This window comes from Excalfactoria chinensis, chromosome 17, assembly GCF_039878825.1.
Source record: "Excalfactoria chinensis isolate bCotChi1 chromosome 17, bCotChi1.hap2, whole genome shotgun sequence".
Classification (NCBI taxonomy): domain Eukaryota; kingdom Metazoa; phylum Chordata; class Aves; order Galliformes; family Phasianidae; genus Excalfactoria; species Excalfactoria chinensis.
Window position 1 is genome coordinate 9451288 of NC_092841.1, and position 16482 is coordinate 9467769.

The window sequence follows — 16482 nt, forward strand, 5'->3', positions numbered from 1 at the left end:
TTCCCACCAATGGCATCGCTGCTGCCTCTCGGCTGATGTCTGCAAAAAATGCCGGAGATCTCCAGCACAAGCAGCCGTTGGCTCCGCGCTGTTTCCCACCCCCCGGCCGGGCTCTCCCAGCGCCCAGGAGCCGCGCGGGGCCCCGCCGGGACTCGGCCGCGCTCCGCTGGGCGCAGATGGAGTCGGAAGGGGACGCAAAAGCAGCGCCGTATGTTTCCTCTTGCGCTGCGTTCGTTTCTTATCGCAGCCCCACGCTACAACCACCGCTATCGGGGCCGGGGTTTGTTTCCTGAACGAGAGGAGCGCTCCCCAAAAGCGCAGCCTCCCTCCCCTCCCAAACAGGAACCGCGGGGAGGATCACTCTGTTGGGGCCGCTCCGGGCTGACGGCTGCGCGGTGCCGCGGACTCGCGCTGCTTTTCTCCGCAGGCGTCTGCTGCCGCCGTGGGATTTCTCTCGGCTGCGTTTCTCAGGGCTGAGCAGCAGCGGAGCAGCGGGCGATGCTCAGCCGAGTGCAGGCGGCAGCTGACCCGCTCATCCCCCCCCTCTCCCCTCCCGCTCTCTCCACGCCGCTCCGCTCCGCCTGCCGCTTCCCAGCCCTCCGCCACGTGCCGCTGTCGGGGCTGGCCGTGGATGTCCCCGCCGTCCCCCGCTCGGTTCGGGCGCGGCTCATCGCGACGCCGACGGTAAAGAGCCGCGGGCGGCGTCGCCCTCCCCGCTCGCAGGGCCCGCCGTCCCAGCTCGCGTTGCCCCCCCGACCCGCAGCTCCGCTCTCCGGGTGAGCCGGGGGGACGCGGGGGGGACCCCCAGGAGGGACCCTCCGTCACGTTACAGCTCCGCTGCCCCCGCGCTGCCCGCGCCCTCGGAGCTACATTTGCATAACCCCGCCCATTCTCCTATTTGCATAACCACACCCATTCTCCTATTTGCATAACCACGCCCCAACCCGGTCGTTATTTGCATAAACCCGCCCGATCGCCTTCCTTGCTCGGCGCAAAGCCCGCCCCCTCCCTCTCTGATTGGTCGGCTCCGCCTCCGGCCCCGCCCCTCGGTATAAACGTCGTCGCCGGGCGCGGGCGGGCGCAGACTGGCGAGGCGCGGGTTGGGGTCTCCGCCGCCATGAGCAGCGCTCCGCCGGGCCCCGCCGCGCCGCGGCTGTGCTGCATGGAGAAGGGCCCGGACGGGTACGGCTTCCACCTGCACGGCGAGAAGGGCAAGCCGGGCCAGTTCATCCGGCTGGTGGAGGCGGGATCGCCGGCCGAGCGCTCGGGGCTGCGTGCCGGGGATCGGCTGCTGGAGGTGGACGGAACGAACGTGGAGCGGGAGAGCCACCAGCAAGTGGTGGAGCGGATCCGCGCCGCCGCCGGGGCCGTGCGTCTGCTCGTGGTGCAGCCACAGCCCGAGGAGCAGCCGCCCAAGACACACGGTGACCCCGACGGCGAAGCGCAGCGGGAGCCCCCGGCGGCGGAGCGGAGCGGCTCCGGAGAGCGAGTGAGTGCGGGGCGCTGCGGGCGGCCTTTGCCGTCGCGTAGGGCCGGGCGGTGGCGGGCCGGTACCCCCCGGTGCTTTCCTCCTTGTTCAGGTCTCAGCACGTCGGGTCGCGCCCCCCCCGCTCCGTCCTTGTGCCGCAGGAGGAGCGAAACGGGGTCAGGCGTGCAGCGGGGGGGGGGTTGGTGGCGACGCGTGATCGCGGGGGGCTGCCCGGTCCGTCCTACGTGCCGCCGTGTGCGCTTTGGGAGCGCGGGTTGTGGGTTGTGCTGTTGTTTGCGGTGTTCGCTCCGCGAGTTCTCACTTCCAGCCCTGCCGCGTCTTCACCTCCAAAGAAGAGAGCAGGTGCCGGGTCGCCCTGAGGCTTTTGGCGTTAACTGCCTCTGAAATGCAAATGGGATTTGGCGAGGGGAGGCGTCGTGCTGTGGCGGCCGCTCTTGCCCTGAACTGCCCGGCTTCAGCCGCGCCGTGGATTGGGGAACACGGAGCCCTTCGGGGCAGACCGACAAGGTTTCAGAATGTCGTCCCGGAGCAGCGCGTAGGAGTCAGCGGTTGCACAAACAGAGCGATGCAGAGGGGTGAGGAATGGAGACCCGGGTGACCTTTCCTGCCCGCAGCAGTTTCTAAGGGACGCTTGGGGCTGCCGCGGATAATGCCGCTTTTTGTTTGCTCGGTGAAAACAAGTGTTTGTTGTTGCGACCGAGGCGCTTCCTGGGAGGCTCCGCAGAGCTGCGCTCCGCGCCTGCAACCCGCCCGTGGTGCCAACGTGGTGCTGAGCTGTTGTCCTGCAGGGCGAGGTGTTGCCGTCGCCCAACGCTGGCTCTTCCCCTGCTGCAGGACGCGTCCTTTGTCTAAAGCATCGCTCCCGTGGGCCGGCGGTGGGGTCTGGTGGCCACAGGGGTGCACGTCGCCCCAGCTGGAGTCACAGGGCAGGGCACGCTGCGTGGGAACGAGCAGGCTCTGCTCCCACGGCATCGTCCATATGTCACAGTGCTGGCGTCCCCCCCGGCCACCGCGTCCTTCTGTGCCGTGCCCTCTGCCCGCACTTCGCTCCGTGAGCTGGAAGGATTCCTCGGGACGCGGCTGATGCTGCCGGGGAAGCGCCCTGCGTTGCTGGCGGGGCTGCGCGCCTCGGTGCGCCGCTCCGTGTGGGGGTGGGACGGTTACGGTGCGGTTACCGCTGACAGTTTGTGTCGGTGTGGGAGCAGGAAGTCGGTGACGCCGCTGACATGGGCTGCAGCCCCGGTGGTTTCACAACAGGTAGCCGGAAGCCGCGGGGCTGGGAGCGGTGCACCGAGCTGAGCGTTTGTGCCCCCAGCTGTGCCCGGCCGGGGATTCTCCCAGGGTCGGTGCCGGCGGGGAGCACGGCGGCTCCGTGTGTGTCAGAGTCCTGTTTGCTTTGTGGGGCAGGGCTTGCCTTTATTTGCATGCAGGCTTGGAGACGCGTGTTGCCAGCAGCCGGCTGTCAGCCTTCCTGCTCTGTGCTGCTCTGCTCCGAGCTTTAACACCTCAGGCAGGATACGCTCCCCCCTACCAGGGAGCTTTGCCACAGCTGGATGCCACCCCAGCGGGACATAGCGGGCTTCAGGGCGCCTGTGAGTGCACCCACCCACAGCGGGCATGACTTTAGAGTCCTGGGAGGGGCACCAGGTGTCAGAACACAACTTGAGCCCTGCTGGGGCTTTGCACCACACGGGACTGTCCCTGGTGTTTGACTGTGGGTGGTGGCACCCCCGCCCCACACTGTGTTTCCGGAGGCTTCAGCTGCAGGGGAGTGCTTTGCTACAGCTCCCTGCAGCTGCCTCATGCCGGGCTTTCACTACGACACTGCTCCTGCTGCCCAGCGCCAGCTGTGCCCAGCGCACACGTAGTGCTCAGATGCTGAATGCAGTGCTTGCTCTCCCCTGCAAAACCCATCTGAGCCCCCCGGGTGCAGCTTGGGGTGTGATGAGTGCAGCTGGGTGCATTGTGCAGGGAGAGTTGAACTGGGAAATGTATTAAATTTCTTCTGGAGCCAACTGTGCTCGGGAGCAGGAGTGGGCTGCATGAAAAGCAGCTCCGGCCTGGCCCTACGTGACAGGGATGCTGCAAGAGGCTGCTTTGCATCCCCTTTGTTTGGGGCCCCGGTGCGTGTGCCAGATTTCAGGACCCGTGTGAATTTGCTGGCCTGGCTGTCCTCGCAGCCCGTGTTTCTGTCGGAGCAAAGCACAGAGGGCGGCTGCTGAGGGCTGCCTGCACTTTGTTGCTGCTCACGGGGCTGTGGGGAGCTTCCTGTAAGCTGTGGCTGCGGATGCTGCTCTGCAGGTGTTGTTACTGCACTGGGAGCTGTGGGCACCTCGGGCGTTTCGCTGTCCCTGAAGTGGGGAAGATCTTCCTCAGAACCCCCCACCTCAGGGCAGCGTGTTCCTGTGCCGTGAAGGCGGGGGTCCCTCTGACACCAGGGTCTGTGTGCCCTGCTGGGAGGCGTTCCTGCAGCCATGGATGGGACACGTTGTGCTGCAGCTCCACTCCCTCCCGGCTCTGCCAGCTCTGCTTTTCGGACTTGGCACATCATGGACCACCTGGAGCACTGCAGCAGCCACGCTGATGTGTTGCAGTCCCATCTGACATCCCATGCAGAGCGCAGGGGATGCACTGGGCAGCTCCCGGCCAGCACGTGGGCACAGCTGGCTGCTGCCATGTCCTGCTGTAACCTTTGGTCCCCAGCTGGGCGTTGGTGAGCCTTGACCCCACCGTGTTGTGCAACAGGGACAGGGCTGATAGCTGTGGTGCTGTCACACAGGCTGTGCTTATTGGGTGGCTGCTGCCAATGTGTCACCCTCGCCAGCGCCCCGTGTCTGTCCTTGGTGCCACCCCAAGGGTCAGTGCTGGCCAAGGGAGTTTGGCAGTGTGATGTGGGTGTGCTGTGGGTGAGGAGCAGCGCAGGGCACGCATGAGGGGGAATTCCTGCCTGTCCCCAGGGGTGGTTTGGGTACCAAAGTAGGGCAGACAAAAGGAAGGATAAGTGGTGAAACCTCTTGGTGTGGGATATTTTAGGAGCTCCAGTGTGACTTTTGTCACTGGGAAATCCTTACCAGTGATGAGGGGCTAATGATCAAGACAGTATCATTATGCATGTATTATCTCAATAGGATGAGAGGTGATGGTTTTACATCGTGCCGTGGACTCAGGTTGGGCATCAGGAACCATTTCTCCTCCCAGAGGGCGGCGATGCAGGGCTCACAGTGCAGCAGGGGAGCACTCTGGGGTGCTCAGCTCTGTGGAGATGTGGCACTGAGGGATGTGGTCAGTGGGGAGGGGTTGGATTGATGATCTTAAAGGTCTTTTCCAATCTTAATGATCCCATGACTCTACAACTGTGGAACATCTGGCCATTGAGTCAGGCTGGGGTGGTGCCACCAGGAGGTGAACGCCCCACGTGTTGCTGCTCTGCTCCTGCAGGTCCTGGTTTGCTGCAGCCGTAGGTTGGGCTGCTCAGTGTGGGTGCTGCTGTGTGATGCCACGAGTCCCTTTGGTGCCATCCCCAGGCAGGGGGTGGTCTTTGTGGTATTTGAGTCCCAGGAGGTGGGACCTGTTGGCCTGGGGCTTCTGTGAGGGGTGGAGGTGGGTGCCTGCCCTCCATCCAGGCTGCTTCCTCCTCTGCCTTCTGTGGGCAATCTTAATCCCAAAAGGAAGAGCCCGATCTGAGGATGTGTGTAATAACAGGCTTCCTTAATGGAGCGCTGTAGTTCCCATGCTCTGTGCCTAACTAGCCAGGGCTGGGGCTCGCAGGCTGTTCTGGTCTCCATGTGCAGCTGGAGGTGCCCACAATTGTGAACTGTGGGTCTGCAGCCCTGTGCCACAGCAGGGTGAGGGCTGAGAGCCACCATCTCACAGCCATCCCTTCACTGTCCCCTCACAGGAGCTGCGTCCCCGGCTGTGCCACATCAAGAAGGGCCCCAACGGGTACGGCTTCAACCTGCACAGCGAGAAGAGCCGCCCCGGGCAGTACGTGCGTGCTGTGGACCCCGACTCACCGGCTGAGGCGGCGGGGCTGCGTGCCCAGGACCGCATTGTTGAGGTGGGTGATGGGGTCAAGGGGAGGCCAGCGGTACGGCATATCTGTACGGTGTGCCCCTGAGATACGGGATGGGCAGCGCCCAGGAGCTGCTCCTCTGGGGCATCCCCTGCCCTGAGTGCTGGCAGTGACTCAGAGCAGAGCCATTCCAGCCCTGGGTGCCGCCGTGCCAGTCATCAACCTGTCACCCGATGCAGCACCGCTGCCCTGGGATGGGAGGGCACAGCCGGGAGTGTGTGCGGTGGCCGTGTGGGTCCCGGGCTGCCTGTGCTCACCGTGCTGGGGTTGGCCGCCCCGTGCCGTCATCTCCTGACGCTGCCCCGCTCCCCGTCCAGCCCCGTGCTAATCGCTCTGAGAAAATCTGCTTTTAATGAGGCCTTGCTGCTAATCCCTGCACGGCTCCGGACACCCGCGGGGGGCTGCGGCCGGCACCGGGCTGAGGAATGTCCCTTGTCACCATGACACCCACAGGTGAATGGGACACCCGTGGAGGGCAAACAGCACGCGGATGTGGTGGCGGCCATCAAGGCGGGCGGCGATGAGACCAAACTGCTGGTGGTGGGCGTGCTGGCCGATGAGTTCTTCAAGAAGTGCAGGGTGGTGCCCTCGGAGATGCACCTGGCAGGTGGGTCCGGTGCCAGGCATGGGGCGTCCCGTAGTGCTGGGATGTGGGTTGGTCAGCACATTCCTGCCCGGCCCACGGCTGGCACGTGGCTGTGGGGTGTGTGCTGGGCAGGGTTTATGGCTCTGTGGTTTACACTTTGACACAGCTTATGGCTCAGGGAGCGAACGGAGGGTGGGTGGTTGTCCTTCACTCTGCTCCAGCCTTGGCTCAGCCTTGGCCCCCTCCCTGCCCTGGTTGCTGGCAGGATGCAGCCCACGCTGGCTGCCCCGGAGCTGTTGTGCCCACGGGCACTGATGGTCACAGCCCTGGTGTGTGCCTGTCCCCACCTGACGCCATGTCCTCTCTGCAGGTCCCTTGCCAGAACCCATTGCCAATGGTGATATAGAGAAGGTGAGATAAGTTCCTTTTTGTCCTTTCTAAATCCCACCTATGCTGGTTTGTAGGTGTGGAGCCCCTGGGTTTGGATGTCCCTCCTTCCTTTGTCCTTGGGTGGTTGTGTGACCCATGGGCTGCCAGGGACGAGGCTCCCAAGCTGCTACAAAAGAGCAGCTGCCACTGGGAAGGGGAGCGGGAGGTGTTGGCCCCCAGGAAGCAGATCGCTTATAGACTCTATTCTCTTGATGCTGCGTGGCTGGAAAGGAGCCCTCATGCTTCAGGGAAGCAGCACCCCATTCCACAGCCCTCCTCCTGCTGCTGCAGCTGGGAAGTCAGGTTTAATCCTCCCAGCCTCGCATGGGCAGTGCAGGAGGTGTTTATTAGCACAGAGCTCTCAGCGGATTACGTGCAGGGAGGAAGGATGAGGGATGGCAGCAGCCCCGGGGGTGGCTTCCAAACCTCAGCCTCTCTCTCCTGCTCTGCTTCCCACAGGAAAATGGTGGAGAGCCACGGCTGAACTCTGTGTCAGAGAGACCCCCCAGCCCTGCGCTGGCCACGTCCCCCGAAGGCAGCGAGACCCACAGTGAGGTAGGGTGGGGAGAACGGCTGAGGATGGGGGTGGGCGAAGTCCCCACTCCGAGGCTGAGCTCCTCTCTCTCCGCAGCCCGATTCGCAAGAAGGGGACAAGCGCAGCTCAGCGCCCAGCTCCCTGCTGGACCTCGACATCCCGCTGGCCGTGGCCAAGGAGCGCGCGCACCAGAAGCGCACCAGCAAACGGGCTCCACAGATGGACTGGAGCAAGAAGAACGAACTGTTCAGCAACCTGTGAATCCGCCCCGGGGCGGGGACAGCGGCGCCCCATCCCCTTCGTCCCCACCGCCCTGATGGGGAGGACGGGGCTCGGGGTCGCTGGGCATCCCCAATGGGGATGGTGACGGTGCCCTGGGTGCTCCTCCAGCCCTGGTGTGAAGCTTTGTGCGCCCGGCTGTGTGCAGAGCTTTGGGGAGGTTTGGTGACTCGGAGTGGCCGGGTTTGGTGCCCCACGCTTCTCATCCCCTCTGCCAGCTCTCCTTCTCCCATCCCAAAACCCACCTCTGTTTCAGCCCCCCAGATAACCTCCCCTTCTAGAGGCTCTCGGTGATTTTCACTAAGCCCTACACCACAGCAATGTCCGTCCGCAGTGACCCCATCCCTTCATTCCTGTGCCCACAGAGCTGCTCTTGGAGGCACTTGGGCGTCCTCCAGCCTCTGCCCCAGGGTTGTTTTGGGAGAGGAGAGGTGTCTGGAGCCAGCACAGCCAGCAATAATCACCCCCGGAGCTGCTGCTGGCTCCCAGAGACAGAGCCGGTCAGGGTTTGTGTCCTACACTGCTTAGTCTAAAGGGTTCTCAATAGACTCTCTTCTTTCTCCAAAATGAGAGTTTTTCCAATCACACAGTTTTGTTTTTTTTTTTAATGTATTTTGTGGAAAATTCTTCCTGTGGATGTTTTGTTTCTGTGTTTTGCAATCAGGTGTCGTGTTGTCAAGCTGAAGATAAATTCTGTTTACTGGAATAAATCTTCCTGACTTCACATGTCCAGCTGGAGGCCAAATCCTTGCGGAGCTGTGGATCCCAGGGCATGGTGCTGGGGGGGCCTGGGGGCAGGGGCTGCAGGGCAGCATCCCTTGTGAAGGTGGCTGTGCACGCTGGGCCCTGTCTATGGGCAGACACCTTAGAGTCTGAGTTTGTTTGAATGTCTCCCTGGAGGAGTTAAGCCATGGTGAGCTGATACGGGGTTCAGTTTGGAGCTGGGATGGAGTAATGGAAAAGGCTGGGCTGGTCCAAGTGTGAGTTAATGCCTTGGGACGATTAAAGGGCTTTAATCCCACAGAGGGGGGGCGGTTCCAGGCTACCCTGTGCCTGCTCTAATCTGCCCGTCCGTAGGGACATGGCTGCCGGCTGGGCTGGAGGGAGGCAGCATTGCTGGGGGCTGCCCCAACTCCAAACGGCCACCACTGCTCCACTGGGGTGTGGGGTGAGCCTGAGTGCCTGGGCTGCCTTCTCAGAGCAGCGGGCTGGGGGAGAGCAGGGCGCTGCCTGTCCGGAGTGGGACCTCTGAGGGTTTTGGCAGCCCTGGGGCAGGGGCTGAGCCCCTCTGTGGAGGATGGAGCCTGCAGCTGGGGGCTGTGGTGCCGGTCCTGCTGGGCTCATACAGCTATTTCTAAGGCCTGTGTGCTGGGACAGCTTATGCAGCTCTGTGTTAATGGGAGAGAGTGGGGGAACGGATCCTTTGCTGCAGCCAGAAGTGTGGCTCAGTTGGCAATCCCGAGAGCTGCGGATGGGGATGTATTGAGCCCCCCCCTCCCAAGGGGTATTCTGGGACAGACCTGATGTTGTTTTGGGTTGCCAGGGTGAAGGCTTTTCCCAGCTGCCTGGGGAGACAGGGAGTGCCTTGGCGTTGCCTGGGCACTAGGATGCCAAGTGCAGTCCTTGCTGATGCCTGAGCAACCACTGGGCTGCTGCAGCCAGAGTAGCACCCTGTGCCCTCGGGGCTGTGTGGGACTACAGCCCTCAAAAGCAACACTGTGATGTGAAACTGAGGATGAGAAAACCCCTGACCTGCTCTGTTCCAGGTTGGGCTGGGCAATGGGAGGGCAAGGCTGGTCTCTTATCCTGTCTCTTCCAGTTATTGCTGCTACTCTGCCAGAACAGCAGCTTCCAGGTGGAGATTTTCACCAAAGAAAGCCCCACCGCTCCCAGATTGCTTTCAGAGGTACCTGAGATTCTTATTTTGTAATTATTATTGAGTAGAGGACAGGCTGAGCTCCCAGAGCACTCAGACTTCCTCTGCAACAGTGACGAATCTTGCTCTGAGGGCAGTGGAAGCAGGAACGCGGGTTGCTGCTTGTCCAGAAACTGGTTGTACCAGGAATCAATTAACTGCTGGTGACTGTAGGCCCCGCTGGAACAGCATGTTAAAGTCAGACTCCTAGTCGAGTCTGTGAATTAGTGGCTATTCTCCAGGTCCAAAGTTCAGGCAGTATTCTCAGCTGTTGCAACAAAGTGGAAAAGTGACAAGATAACGAAGGAAACAGAACAAAACAGTCAAGTGCAGCCCTGTCATTTGTGCTTAGGCCTCGCAACAAAGTCCAACCTTCCCCTGGAAACCAGGTTTGTGTCTGGATCTACCTGCCAGCCTCCAGCACCCCAGCTGGAAGCTTCTGTTCAACGTAGCTTTTCTTCTTCACGTGCTTTGTCTGGTCCAGGAGCCACTGTCTCTCTTGGTCACTGACATCCAGCCTCAGTGTCACCTCTTGGAAAACACTGTTCACAGAAACCTGTATCACACAGAAGAAACAGAGCTCCCTCCCATGCACAGGACAAGCACTGCTCACGTTGGGGGTAGAAGCCGGGCTGTCAACGCACCTCCTTAAAATGAAGCTTCTTGAACATGCAGATACTGGCTTCATTTTCCTGACCAATCTTAGCCTCAAATTTGGTGATGCCTAGCTCTGTCACTCCTACAAAAGAAACCAGAAAGACAATAATTACTGTTACCTGCTTGGCTGCCATATCTACAAAGGCACAGGGCTGCAACTTCTGAGGCAGATGCTTCCCTTTATGCCCTGTGTACGTCATCAGGAATATATGCTTCTAGATCACAGCTTTACCCTTGCCTTGAGCCATCCTTACCATAGGACATCATCATCAGAGTCGCCTCCTTGCCAAATCCTCTGCCACGATAGCTGGGTTCTGAAAGAAGGAGCAGCAGAAGTCAGCATCTTGTCACATGAGACAAAGCAGCTGTACTGGATGCTTTGCAGAAAAGACTGTGACCCGGAGCAGCAGTGGATGCCATTCAGGGCTGAACAGTCAAGGTAGTACAATGGGAACAAGTCACAATAACATCTGTGAATCTTTAATCTGTCTATTGCTGCCTTTAGCCAAGGTGACAAAGACCCCGAGACAGCAAGAAGCAGAACCTTACCTGCAATCATGATCTCAATCTCACCCAAAGTTGGATCCTCAGTGTCAGTGAGGAAGAGATTCACATCCCCCACCATGCAGTCCTCATCCCTGCACGCCTGCTCACACCACCGCTCCATGTCCAGCACAATGAAGGTGCACTCTGGGGAGAATAAAAACATTTTTAGGGCATGTTAAGAGTTACTTACATAGTGCTGAAGGCTGAAAGTAAAGGCCTGCAGTGGGCAAAGTGACAGCAGTTTCCACATGTTAACAGTGAGGAAGTGGTAATAACTGAACCTCCTGTGCTAAGCATGCCTACTTTCATCACTAGGAGTAGAAATCACTGCCTGTTTATGCAGGCACTAAGACTAGAAATAAGCATAAAGGAGCATGGAAACGTTCGTTCTCTGACGGAGGTCTCGCTGCTTTCTCTCTCTGCAGCAAGTCTGAGCAAAGAACTGTTTGGTGCACAAGACATCAAGACTTAGTGATTCATCAGTCAGTCTTCCTGCTGCTTTCAGCAAGGCTTTTAATGCCAGCTGAGACAAACGTTTTAGCTGAGATCTTTGCCAGCCTGGGTATTTTGCTGCTCACTGTACTTCTACAAGGCTTTTATAGGCAGTGATTCACTACCTGTAATACAGCCAGGGAACCAATTCAGACAACACAACTCAACTGGGTGATCACAAAGTCATTCAATTTCTCAAGGCAAAATACAACTCCCATGTTTTGATGACAGTCAGTGGGAGTGGTGACTGCAGCAGCTCACCAGGTAATGCTCTGTGAAGTAAATCAGTTATCTCTGAGAAACCACACAAGGACACCAACAGCCCTGGATGTCCTCTAGCCCCCTGAGCATCAATTGGTTACACGTGTGCTCTGGTCTCCCTAGAAAGTTACCAAAGCCGTGCTCCCCTTGCTTCAAACCGCCATTATTCACTCCAAGTGCTGAAGATGAAGGAGCCCAGAGACCCACACAATACAGAAGCTATAAAGACGAACAGAGTGAGCCAACGTGCTGCAGCACTAAGGCCGAGCTGTCTGCTGAACGGGAAGCCAGCCTCACATCCGCTCTGGATGCCAGCAAATCCCGCTCACCAGAGCTCTCAGCCCACCGCGTCCTTTCCAGCACAGGGAAGGACCCTCCCAGCCGCCCTCAGGAAGCGCTTTGTGCTCTCACTGTCTGCATCGTCCCTCCAGCTGCGCTGCATCTCGTACTCCTGTTCCAGGCTCAGCGGTTCCGAGGCGGTGAGGCGCCGCAGCTCCTCGTTCTGCATCCACTCGTGGTACCTGGAACGACCGGCAGTACGGGCTCAATGGCGGCACCGCTCGCGTCTCCTGCTCCGAGCTCAGCCCGTCCCGCTCACTGCGCTGTGCTACCGATGGCGGCCCGGTGCTCACAGCGCGGAGCGGCGGGGCCGGGAGCCGCGTACCGGGCCACGTGCACCGGGCAGTACGGCACCAGCGCCACCTTGTGGCCGCGCAGCGCGGTGCTCTGGTTGATCCTCATGGCCCCGTGCGGCCCGGGGGAAGGCGGCGCTCGGCGGGGCGCTCTGCGAAGCGGCTCAGCGGAAACGGAGCGGAAACGGAGCGGGCCCGGCTCGTGGCGCCGCCCTCAGAGCCGCCTCCCCGCGGGCGTAGCGCCGGTACCGGAACCGCGGAGCGAACGCGGCCGTCACGGCGAGGCGGGGGGGGAGGAGCCCACGCGGACGCCCGCCGCGCGCCACCGCACGCATGCGCACAAGCTCCGCTCGCTTCCCCGTCGCGGACGGTGACGTCACCTCACGGCCCCAATCGCAGACGAGCCGCGTACACCCCCTTCTCCCCATTGGGAGCGGGCCGGTCACGTGTACGGAAGGAGCGCCTGGCGGGCCGCGCGTGCGCCGTAAGAGCCGGGCGGGGGAGGGAGCCGCGGCTGCCGAGGTACCGGGGCGGCGCCGGGTGAACCGGAGCGGCCGAGCCGAGCTGTGCCGTAACGTGCCGTGCCGTACCGCGGGGATGCGCGCTGCCGCACGGCTCGGCCTTCCGCTCGGCTGTCTGCCGCAGGGCGCCGCGTAGCCCCTCTGAGGGCGGCGGGGGGAGCTGCGCACGGAGCGGTGTGCTGACGGACGGTTCGTCCCGGTTCGGTTCGTCCCGGTTCGGTTCGGCCCGGTTTGTTTGTCCCGGTTCGGTTTGTCCCGGTTCGGTTTGTCCCGGTGTCGCCGTGCTCCCGGTGTCGCCGTGCTCCCGGTGTCGCCGTGCTCCCGGTGTCGCCGTGCTCCCGGTGTCGCCGTGCTCCCGGTGTCGCCGTGCCTCCCCGCGGTCGTTCCGGCAGAGCGCAGTTCCCGGCGCTGCCTCGTTGTCAGTCGCGGTTCCCGAAGCTCCGCTCTGCCCGCAGCGCCCACGCGTGGAAACAGCGGCTCTCGTCTCCGTCGGTGCCGCTCGGTCCCGTCGTGCTCCGACCCTCCGCTGCGCACCGCCGCGCTCCGCACCGGAGGGGCAGCGCCGCCCGGCGGCCTCTGTGCGGTCGGTCCGTGCGGAGCCGCGGCTGAGCGGTGTGTGCGGTGTGTGCGGTGTGTGCGGCGGGGGGACCCGCCGGCCGCGCGCTGTGCGGGGCTGACCGAGAGCTGCCGGTTTGTCCCCAGGTTCACGAAGCAGGAGCTGAAAACGCCGCCGTCGTTTCCCGTCGCTATGGCTGGAGGCATCACGGACACGGGGGAGCTCTACTCTCCGTATGTAAGTACCGCTGCCGCCCTGTCTCTTCCAGCTCCCGCTCCCCAGCCGGCTGTGCGCTGTCATTCCCGGCTGTGCGCTGCCGTTCCCCGCCGCTCTGTGCGCTCCCGCTGCTCCGGGCCGCGCTGAGCTCTGAGGCTGCCTGGAAATAACCCCGCGGTTCATTCCTGCACTGCGGGGAGCGGTGGCTGTTTGAGATGCAGTTTTGAAACACGTTAAGAGTAACTTTGTGTCCGGCAGCTCTCCTGCCTGCTGCTCTTCTGCTTTGCTAAGGATTCCGTCAGCACAAATTGTCACGTGAAGCTTCCTTGAAAGGGGAAACTCCCATAGAAATGCTGCTGTTAGCTCTTAGACGAGTGCTTTGCAATCACTTTTTCCCCTTCCGAATTCACAGACCACTGGATATAGAATTAGTACTGAAATCAGCGTTGTTGGCTTCCAAATACTCTGAAACATTCATCCCTGTGTTAATGATTGAATTTAAAGTAACTGGAGATTAGGCTACAGAAGTGGCCACAGCTGAGAGAACAGAGAACAAGGCAGTAACTGGGACAGCTGGGCTCTAAAGGAGGGATGGCACCAACTCTTACATCACGTTGGTGTTCCAGGAGTTGCACAGAATCTCATCTCATGTTTCCCTGAGCAGTTCCAGCTCCTCCACACACAGCATTCCCATCTGCCTGCTTGACCGGAGCCGGAAACACCGGAGTGTTTTATTTTAGAGTCCTGCAGTGAAGTAAATGGTGGCCCTGGGCACTTGAGCGGGAGACAAGCTTACAGAATGACAGCTGTGCTAACTGAATGAGAAGAGCTTTCTGACAAGCTGCGGTGGCTGATTTTGATCCTGGGAGAGCCATCAGAAGATGACTGTGCTGCAGTGAATGTAGGGCAGGAGCTCTTGCAGGTTTCTAGGAAGCAGTTCTCCCAGTGTCCATTTCTCCACACTCAAAGCAATGTGCTCAGGCAGCTCCTTGCTAACTCTTTCCTCTGGAGAGGCTGACCTATATTTAATGCAACAACAAAGCAACAAACGTTGGGGCGTTTCTGGATCCCGTCAGTGAAATGTACAGTCTGAGATGCTTCCTCTGGGTGCACAGTTATGTTTTGGCTCCTGACTGGAGGAGAAGTGGTTCTAGAGATGGTGAAATACTCTCCAAAAGCACATTGACTTTTTCAGAGTGTGCTGATTTGTTTGCTGATAAAATGACAAGCATATATAACCTGAGTTATAGTTCTGCTCGAATATGTCCTATGAATAACAGAGAATGAGGCATTCTGGAAGGGACCTTTTGTATGTAGCCATAATTAGTTACACTAAGGTTGGAAAGTAAGGAGAGACCCAAAACTGTGCTGTAGAACTTCTGGTAAAAGACAATGGGTTTGAAAACAAATGAGAAGCTTGCGTGCTTTCTAACTTTGAAAGATAGAAAAATACTTAAAGAATTAGGAAAACAGGGAAGGGATATCAGCTCCACAGATATGTGCTGTAACTTGCTTTGTTCTCTTTGGTTATCAGTGTCCTCCTATGTTTATCTCTAATGTGGGCTCACGCCTGTCCTGCTCACAGTGGCTGCTTTCTATTTAAGTTTGTCTGTGAGGTGATGTGGATGATCGCACAGCTGTAAATTCATGTTGCATTATGTGGATGGTTGCAGGTTGGTCTGGTTTACATGTTCAACCTCATCGTCGGGACAGGAGCCCTCACCATGCCAAAGGCCTTTGCAACAGCAGGGTGGCTCGTCAGCCTCGTTCTCCTGATGTTCCTGGGCTTTATGAGGTAGGATGTGAGTGTGTGTCTTCAGGAGACTGGGGGTTTGGGTTGGATGGAGCTGTAACAGTGCTGAGGTTTATGCTGCTTTTCTGAGTGATGTTGTCCCACTGCTGTTAGAGCCTTGATCTCTGCAGCTGTGTTGCCTGTGGACCTTATTTGGAGGGATGCTAAGCCCCATGTCTTGTCTGATGGGAAAGACTGTCTCTAGTCCAGACTCTTTTGGAAATATCCCATGCTTGCCTGTGTCACCGATCAATTCTCAAAACATTACCCGTGTTGTAAGCAACAGAAGTTTATCTTCTTGGTGATGTGTACGTGGGAAGCAAACTGGTTTTATCTTGACTTCTGGCAGCGGTCTGGGTAGCTGTAAGTGTGTCAGGAGAACAAACTACTGCACAGCTGGACCCACTGATCCCCTTCCCTTTGCTGGACGGAGGAGATCTTGGAGCTGGTCTCATGACTTTCGTGCTGGTTTGCCATGAGCTTCTGCCCAGATGTGTCTCCTCACTGGGGCAGCAGGTGGAGCTGAAGACTGTTGATACAGCAGCGATGTCCACAGGGCTTGAGATTCTCAGGTTATTAATAGGATTTCTTCTAGCTTGGTTTAAAAATAAGAATAAAATCCTTCTCCTGCTGTTTGTAAGAATAGAATGTAGAAGCTCCTTTCTTGTGCATAACCAGTTCTGTCAGCTTGGATGTGATTTGGAGGCATTGCTCTTGAAATCTTTTAGGTGTTACTATATAGAGGTAGCCATGCTCAATACTAATTGTATTAATGTTCCTAAGTTCCCCACCTCAAAGCTACGTGCTTTGATTAAAATGTAAACTGTGGCAGTACCAGTAACTGGTAGATTTGGAAGCAATTCCTTTAGATAGTTGCTGAAAAATGTAACTTTGTCTTATGAAATGCAGCAGGAGCTGATGAGACTTCAAGGTCAGCAGAAGAGCACAGGCTTCCAAACCTGGATGCTACAACCACATCAGAGTGAACTGAAAACACAGCTTGAAGTATTAAGAGCCTTGGGTGCTGTGTTGCCCTGCTGCTTTCATTGCAGTGCTGGTGCTTATGACTTCTTCTTGCCCTCTGGGGAACTTTCAGTGCAAGAAGAAATTGCAACATAGGCCTCAGGAGGGGGCTGCTTTCTTTCAGTCTGACAAAGTTGAGCTTGATAAATGAGTCCAGTTCATGCAACAGTGAGAAACCGCTTTAAAGCCTTAAATAAGATTAATTTGACTTTTTTTATTACAGGACTGTTTAGCTGAGATAATGACATTCCTTCCATGGATGCTGTAATGATGCCCCTGGACCTCGTGGCCTGCAACAAGTTGTTTGCAGGCATATGTGGTCTCCCCCTTGATCTTGTATTGCTGCTTTGTTTTTAATGCGATTTGCACTGGTCTTTAGGGTGGTGCCAAAGGCTGTAATGGGTGAACTTTGTGATAATATTGTGCTACTCTTAGGCCCTAGAATTCCTAAAAGAGGGAAGGAAGCTTGCTTTCTAACAAA

At 58.6% G+C, this 16482-nt stretch overlaps 3 protein-coding genes across 6 annotated transcripts in view; 2 read left to right on the top strand and 1 right to left on the bottom strand.

The window, feature by feature from the left end:
* The first annotated feature begins 1075 nt into the window (after positions 1-1075).
* NHERF1 (NHERF family PDZ scaffold protein 1) lies at positions 1076-9346 on the top strand. The gene is made up of 6 exons (XM_072352169.1): positions 1076-1489; positions 5388-5546; positions 6015-6168; positions 6518-6558; positions 7036-7131; positions 7208-9346. The coding sequence occupies exons 1-6, from the start codon at positions 1118-1120 to the stop codon at positions 7370-7372; spliced, it is 987 nt and encodes a 328-aa protein (XP_072208270.1). The 5' UTR covers positions 1076-1117; the 3' UTR covers positions 7373-9346.
* Positions 7982-12228, bottom strand: NAT9 (N-acetyltransferase 9). Of its 3 annotated transcripts, none has more exons than XR_011905500.1 (7): positions 11926-12228; positions 11673-11782; positions 10512-10652; positions 10217-10276; positions 9950-10044; positions 9713-9847; positions 7982-9573 (listed from the first exon to the last, which is right to left on the bottom strand). XR_011905500.1 is itself a non-coding variant. In XM_072352191.1 (7 exons), exons 1-7 carry the CDS (start codon positions 12000-12002, stop codon positions 9570-9572), a joined length of 636 nt encoding a protein of 211 aa, XP_072208292.1. In that variant the 5' UTR covers positions 12003-12228; the 3' UTR covers positions 7982-9569. The 3 variants fall into 3 exon arrangements, 2 of the variants coding, with proteins under 2 accessions (XP_072208292.1, XP_072208293.1); XM_072352191.1 differs by having other exon boundaries at positions 9713-9861; XM_072352192.1 differs by having other exon boundaries at positions 7982-9847.
* A 104-nt stretch (positions 12229-12332) lies between these two features.
* The window catches only part of TMEM104 (transmembrane protein 104), a 39403-nt gene continuing 35253 nt past the window's right edge, over positions 12333-16482 (top strand). Inside the window, exons 1-3 of one of the 2 annotated variants that reach the window (XM_072352143.1) lie at positions 12333-12377; positions 13117-13207; positions 14860-14981. In XM_072352143.1, the coding sequence (XP_072208244.1) occupies positions 13163-13207; positions 14860-14981 (167 nt within the window). In that variant the 5' untranslated portion in view covers positions 12333-12377; positions 13117-13162. Of the gene's footprint in view, positions 12416-13116; positions 13208-14859; positions 14982-16482 lie in introns of both variants that reach the window. The other variant, XM_072352142.1, reaches the window with a different exon arrangement.